General features: G+C 39.2%; 1 protein-coding gene across 1 annotated transcript; it reads left to right on the plus strand.

Moving 5' to 3' along the window:
- The first annotated feature begins 768 nt into the window (after positions 1–768).
- Positions 769–4,010, plus strand: LOC112226468 (tiggy-winkle hedgehog protein-like). Its single transcript, XM_024390835.1, has 3 exons — positions 769–1,235; positions 2,460–2,721; positions 3,098–4,010. Exons 1-3 carry the CDS (start codon positions 927–929, stop codon positions 3,763–3,765), a joined length of 1,239 nt encoding a protein of 412 aa, XP_024246603.1. The 5' UTR covers positions 769–926; the 3' UTR covers positions 3,766–4,010.
- The last annotated feature ends 3,358 nt before the right edge of the window (positions 4,011–7,368 follow it).

The raw sequence follows: 7,368 nt of genomic DNA on the forward strand, positions 1-7,368 counted from the left end.
GTGTAAGAGCAGTTGCTGACCCATAAAGTTCAGCTGGCCCTACAGATGCTTGCCATTGGAAGACTGGTGGTGATAGGCACAGAAGTCCAGAGGCAGAGAGGGAAACTCGGAGATTGCAATAAACTCCCCTACATGTTAATCCCCATTGATGGACATTCCGTTTGCTTCCCAAATTGCACCCTATTCCTTATATAATTCACTACTTTTGACGACTGTGTCCCTCAATTCACATCCTCCTTAGTTAATGTATTCTGACCTGCATATGCTCTCTGTGCAACTAACCTGCATCGAAATGACTATGCAGATCATAGTGGCAGATTTAAATGTAGGCATAAGAGGCAATTGCCCCAGGCATCACATCATCAACGGGATTCGTGAGCCGGTATTATAATAAAAAAAATACGAGCCTCCCACCTCCCAATAATTTCTTTCAATATGAATATAATTCAAGTGTATCTCATAATAATACAAAAAAAGTGTCATTAATCAGGAATTAATGTTAAGTGGCCTATTGACACTGTCAACCCTGCTATTTGAATAGCATGGAGCAAAAATCGGGTTGTCAAGTGGAGCCAATCAGGTTCTTTACTTCACATACATTGATGAGCTATCAAATATAGAGCACTAGAGCAGAATGAAGCCAACTCATTCACGCGTCTGGACCGGAGTCTGGGCTACGGCTATCCATCGTCGAACAGCGATTTCTGAAGCAGCAGCAGCACAGCTCCAATGTGCTCTGGGCGCAGCGACATACAACATAACTGTCATTACGGCACCTGCTTCAGTAGAGGGTCGTTTGACATCCTCCTTCTAGAGTAGAGAGAAAGAAACGAGGAAACGGATACAGGGTAGAGAGTGAGATACTCCGAGATAAGCGAGAGGATATAGTCAGCCTACACCACAGGAACCTAAAGACAATTCATCCAATGGACATGATGCTGATGTCGATAAGACTTGCGCTTGTGGGCTTCATCTGCCTGTCTTTAGTATCCGCTGGCTTCGCCTGTGGTCCAGGTAGGGGATATGGAAAAAGAAGACATCCGAAAAAACTGAAGCCTTTGGCTTACAAGCAGTTCATTCCCAACGTGGCAGAGAAGACCCTTGGGGCCAGTGGCAAATACGAAGGGAAGATCACAAGGAACTCTGAAAGATTTAAAGACCTGACACCAAACTACAATCCTGACATTATTTTCAAAGATGAGGAAAACACTAATGCTGACAGACTTATGACACAGGTGGGGATAGTAAGACGTATAGTGAGACATTGAGTAAGCGCATGGAGATGCATCTTGTGAGTCCTGGGTGATCATTTGGCACGAGAATAATGAATGACAGCTCAATTTGAAGTGACAGTTGTTAAACATCGACGAATGACATTTATGGTTACTATGCAAACCTATGTAGGCTTTGATAGTTTGAAATGGCTTAAAATCGATCTATGCACCATATCGGACTATTTCTGTATATGGACAGTTCTACCCTTTATGTCTCCAGTTGGGCTTATCCGAGCATGAACATTAAGACGTCGTTATGGATGCCCCGTGCACGACTGCTACAACTCATTAAAGGGGTTGGTTCTAGACGGTTAATGTTAGGCTATGATACACTTGAACTATAGACTACCCCCCCACCTTCCTCCCATCCCTCTCTCAGTCGTTCAGTAAGTCTATGATCTACCAATAACAAGTTATCCTTTCAGCTGGACCCATAACAATAGGCATTAACAATAGCCTACATCTCTGCCTCTGTTTAATATGTCTGTCTCTGTCTGTATATCGCTCTCATTCTTTCTTTCTTTCCCCCTCTCTCACTTACACACACGGACGCAGAAAGAGAGAGAGAGAGAGAGAGAGAGAGAGAGAAGGATTCCTTCTGAATTTGACTCTGATATTTAAACTTAATTCTGATGTGTAGATGGGTCAACTGATTTTAGTTGATGTAATAGTAGATGTAATTTGTCATTTTATCCTAAACAGTTGCGTTATGTATTGCCTGTGGATCTATGCTTAATTTGCATAGTTCGGAGGCAGGAGCCCAAGACCTATATAGACAACTTTTTCCTCTAATTATGACTTGGTAAAATCTGACTGAACAATAGCCTACTTTTTAGTACCACTCAGTTATCGATCGAAAGTGGCTTGGGATTTGTATGTTTTAATTTGACCGATGACAGCCGCAGGGTCTCTGGGGTGGTCAGTTGCATTTGATGCTCGTTCAAGCGTGCAACGAAAGTTATGCAACCTTTACATATATCTATGAGCCACACACATATGATAAGAATCATAAAAAAATAATGTAACATCGAAAAATGAATCAACAGATGCTTCTATATACGACTCTGTCTTCACCCGGTCTTGTACATGCTATAGACCGATATTGAGTCTGTGTGTGCGTGTGAGACCCTCCTGTTTAACCCCTTGTGTTTCCTGATATCTCAATTATCTTTCTCTCCTTTTCAGAGATGTAAGGACAAACTGAACTCTTTGGCTATTTCAGTCATGAATCAGTGGCCGGGAGTGAAGCTGCGCGTGACAGAAGGCTGGGACGAGGATGGACACCATTTCGAGGAATCTTTACACTATGAAGGAAGGGCTGTGGATATCACCACCTCTGACAGAGATAAAAACAAGTATGGAATGTTATCCAGGCTCGCAGTGGAGGCGGGATTTGACTGGGTCAATTATGAATCCAAAGCCCATATTCATTGTTCTGTGAAAGCAGGTAAATAACAAATGAACAAATAATAATACTGTATGTACATTTGAAATGTTGTCCAAAAAATGTCAACATTATTTCCACAACCGTTCATGAACTGTTTATTACATACGTGGTACGTAGCTATGCCAAGAAAACAATTTATTCGTTAAGTTTTGTGTTCGATAGGCCTATGTATGTGCCTTGTTGTTACAAAGTTATAAGACAATGCCTGTGACTCATGTTGCAGTTTAGCCGATCAACTGCTATGCCCCATTTGTTAGAGCAGTAGGTCCCATATTTGTCCAGGTCATTCGGTTTACATTTATAAATGTATATGGCAATAGTGACTTGGTCTAAATTCTGTATTATTTAATTATATTTATTCTCCGCTGTTCTCTAGAAAATTCAGTTGCTGCAAAATCGGGTGGCTGCTTCCCAGGATCCGCCTCAGTTCTTCTCGAGGATGGTCGGAGCAAGCTGGTAAAGGAACTGGAGGTGGGCGACAAAGTGTTAGCTGCAGACAAAGCAGGACATATTGTATCTAGCGATTTCCTTATGTTCATGGACCGAGATCCAGTAACAAGTCGAGAATTTTATGTTTTTGAAACGGAGAAGCCCAACAGAAAGTTAAGACTGACGCCGGCACACCTTGTCTTCGTCACAAATAACGTTACGGATGGCGATATGACTGCAGTGTTTGCCAGTAATGTAAAACCTGGGCAACAGGTGTTTGTCGTGGACGAGGCACTAGACCACCTAAAGGCAGTCACCGTGGAAAGGATTTACGTGGAAGAATACGAGGGATCTTATGCACCAGTGACTTCACAAGGAACCATCATAGTTGACCATGTTTTGGCGAGCTGTTACGCGGTAATCGAGGACCACAAATGGGCGCACTGGGCCTTTGCACCAGTCCGGTTGGGTCACGCGTTGATGTCTTTGACAGGTCTAGTCAAAGAGCGCGAGGAAATCCCTCAGAGAGATGGAATAGACTGGTACTCAGACATTCTATACCACATAGGGACATTGCTGCTGGACAGAAACTCCTTTCATCCCCTTGGAATGTGACAAAGTTGAGACCATTTCAAAGACACAATGTTCTTAAAGATGGACATACTTTTGGGCACTGGAGCCATACATGTATATTCTTATTTATTCTCTTATGTATTCCTCCTATCATGAACCAGTCGAATTTATTCGTCTAGAATAGTGTGAAAAATCTGTGAAAAATGTATTTCTAAACATGTTTTTTTTAAATGATTGTTTAATGTTATGTGAACTGACTTATATTTTCATGGATGAACATGAAGCATTGCCTCAATAAATTATATTTGTGTACATGTAGCTTGTATGTTAGCCTGAACAAATACATTCTCACATTTCGTTTTCCAAAATCCACAATACATAGTTCAACAACAGAAAAATTAGTTATCCTATGAAATAAGTGCCTTTATGTCTGTAAATGCATAAATGCTCAAGCCTACTGAAAACGATTAGTCGAATTCAAGGAGTGCAATAAAACTCTGTAAATCGTTGGTATAATAGTCTACAGTAGGCTAATTTTGCCAAATACCTTTCAGATGAAGCATTGTTTAAAAATCAGTATTTCTATATGCATAGCTCAACTTGTGTCCCCTCAGAGTGATTTGGTACTATCAGAAATATTTCTGTGCCTGCTGATTCTAAATCAATCCATGGAGCAACTGGAGCCTCTGGTGGCCACGAACCACCCATCATCTGATCTGATCAAAGCTACCACTTTGACCCTGCAAGAAAACACCTGTTCGATATAAGAGTAGGCCTACCGATATAATAATCTCAGTTATTTTATTGGTTCTTCAAAATGGCTCTCAAATTCTGAATGAATAAAGTGAATGAATAAATTAATGAGAGAATGCATCAGGGAGCCCATAGCCCAACCTAACAGGTTGACTCGATTTTCTTAAATTGGTCAGGTTACGAAGTCAAGAAAACCGCTGGCCTAGAGTGCTAGACTTGGCTACATCGCCTAACCAGTCATGGTAATATTAGGATGCTCACAATAATACTGCTCCCTTTTGACACACTTGGCAGTTGGTCAAACAGATGTCATGTTAAGAACTGAATCACACAACTTAATCAATAATTGCTCACTCTGTTATCATCAACCACAACCTCCAACATGCTTTGCAAAAAACTAATGGCAGACATTTCCTTAAAGCTCCCATGTTGTATTTGTAAATCATCACTGTATGTGTAATACATCACTGTGTGTGTTTATTTCTGGAAAATAACTCGAAATATATATTTTTTATAATTTATTTCCCTGATCCTCCTTTTGCCATTGAAATGCTCAGGCTGATCGTGTGCGCGTCAATACAAATTTGAATGTATTTACATACACAGCCCTGATTGGCAGATAGGATGACTAGATCTTACCCTGCTTACCCCTTCAAAGTAGAAGGATATATATGCAAATAAAAGATGAATGGTCATTGGTCAGAATAATCACATCAGAGTGTGATGTCATGATCTGGGCCAAAAAACCCATCCCACCTGAACAGGTTGAAATTCCAGCCGTTTTTTTTCAAACAGCACTTCCACAAAAAAATTATTTTCATAATTTTCACAAATTCAGTGTGGAAATATATATATTTAAAAATAAGGAAAATCACGTTAACTGCACTGCCTCTCTTTAACCGACAGAAAAAATCCAATAACTTTTAGTCACTATATTTGTCCATTTATAGAGTACAGCATTGTATTAGATGTTTGAGCAGAATATGACCTTAGACTGAGTAAAATGTTGGTATGCCCATAACTGAATCCCCTCTCTTCCAGAACTGTGTCATTTTCAGTGGTGTAAAGTACTTAAGTTTTACTTTCAATTATTTTTTACTAAGTCGTTTTTGGGGGTATCTGTACTTTTATTCTGCCCTTGAGTTGCGTTCCCATGCAAAACTAGACAGATAGTTGTTAGCTAAGTCTTCAATAAAACTCCCAAGGCGTGACTTTTCTTGAATGAATATATTGAAAACGTTTATGTTGTGAAAATACAGAAAATAATATACTTTAATATTGAATTCACACCGACATACTGTAGCTGTACATTAAACATTTGAAGAAGTTGCATAAATACAAAGCACGTGCTAAGGTACCATGCATCTGGCATGATGCCAAACCACATAGCTAATTGTTACTCATATGGTAATTGGCTAACTCCTCTCATTACTCTAATAATGTACAACCATCTATGTAGAATTACAAAGCATATTACACTAGAAACTAACAAAACTACAGTATTGTATATTTTACAATTTGTTTGCATGACGCACGAGCAAAGTAATACAGCTAACGACATACATGAAAGGCATTGCCATTTGTGTGAATAAATGCAACCAACATTGATATGTAAGGAACTCTTTCAATAACAAGATTATCATCATTAGCTAAATACTTGAATCTAAATTACAAACAAATATTTTCCAAGGCTGAAATGAAGCGTGACAAGAAATAACTACACTGAAAGAATTGACCGTAGCGTTGTTTTTAGCTGTGCGGAACAATTCTCTACTTCCTGTTTGCGTACAGTCTATGTACCAGAAAACTCCACTAGGGGGCAAATAACACCATTGAACACAATGAGAATACATTTGAACCATTATTTTATTACAATCTGTTACCTTCTAACAGGATGGCAGCACAACTTTACTCTGCTGTTTGTCTTTTTGACAACTTTTACTTCACAATGTTCCTAAAGAAAATAATGTATTTTTTACTACATACAGTTTCCCTGACACCCAAAAGTACTTGTTACATTTTGACAGGAAAATGGTTAAATTCATGCACTTATAAAGAGAACTTCCCTGGTCATCCTTACTGCCTCTGATCTGGCAGACTCACAAAACACAAAGACTTTCATTTGTAAATTAAGGTCTGAGTGTTGGAGTGTGCCCCTGGCTTTCTGTAAATAGAAAATCTAATAAAAAAAATTGTGCCATAGGAGTTGCTTAATAAGGAATTTGTAATTCCTTTAGATACTTTATTATATTTTAGCAATTCCATTTAATTTTGATACTTAAGTATATTTTAAACCAAATACTTTCAGACTTTTACTGAAGTAGTATTTTACTGGGTGACTTTCAATTTTACTTGATTCATTTTCTGTTAATGTATCTTTACTTTAAGTATGACATTTGAGTACTTCTTCCACCACTGGTCATTTTTCACATTACTTTTTTTCTGTTCAGAATGTGAACCAGCAGTATTTTCTGTTCCCTTCAGTACTATGCAGCATTGCCCACAAGGTGGTGCTATGCACTAAACATAAAATCGTCCAGGGAGGATTTCTGTTGTGGGTGTAATGGGGGTGTTGGGCCAATCCCATGAAAAGCAAACACTATATAAAAATACCCCCAGGAGCTACATGTTTTCACCACCTGTCCAACTGCTCTAGGAGCCATTCTATCTTTGAGAAGTTTATGGCCAACCAGTAATAATGTGAAGTCTGTTGTGGCATGAAAGAAGGCCCCGTTGGCTTCTGTTGAGGTAACTACCTATGAAACTCCACTAGCACAAGATGAGAGCAATTCAGGACGCGTCCACATAGAATTGTCTTTCCAGAAGTAGATCTGAATTGAAGATATAGAAGACAAGTAACAAGGAGCATCATTGCATATAACAACTCAAATC

The sequence above is a fragment of the Oncorhynchus tshawytscha genome, linkage group LG28 (assembly GCF_018296145.1).
Source record: "Oncorhynchus tshawytscha isolate Ot180627B linkage group LG28, Otsh_v2.0, whole genome shotgun sequence".
NCBI classification, from domain to species: Eukaryota; Metazoa; Chordata; class Actinopteri; order Salmoniformes; family Salmonidae; genus Oncorhynchus; species Oncorhynchus tshawytscha.

What these genes read in the sequence shown, in the direction of transcription:
- LOC112226468 (XM_024390835.1), top strand. Translation starts at nt 927, where the DNA reads ATGGACATGATGCTGATGTCGATAAGACTTGCGCTTGTGGGCTTCATC. An exon ending in CTGACAGACTTATGACACAG is followed by an intron (nt 1,236 to 2,459) that starts GTGGGGATAGTA and finishes TCTCCTTTTCAG; the next exon opens with AGATGTAAGGACAAACTGAA. An exon ending in TCATTGTTCTGTGAAAGCAG is followed by an intron (nt 2,722 to 3,097) that starts GTAAATAACAAA and finishes GCTGTTCTCTAG; the next exon opens with AAAATTCAGTTGCTGCAAAA.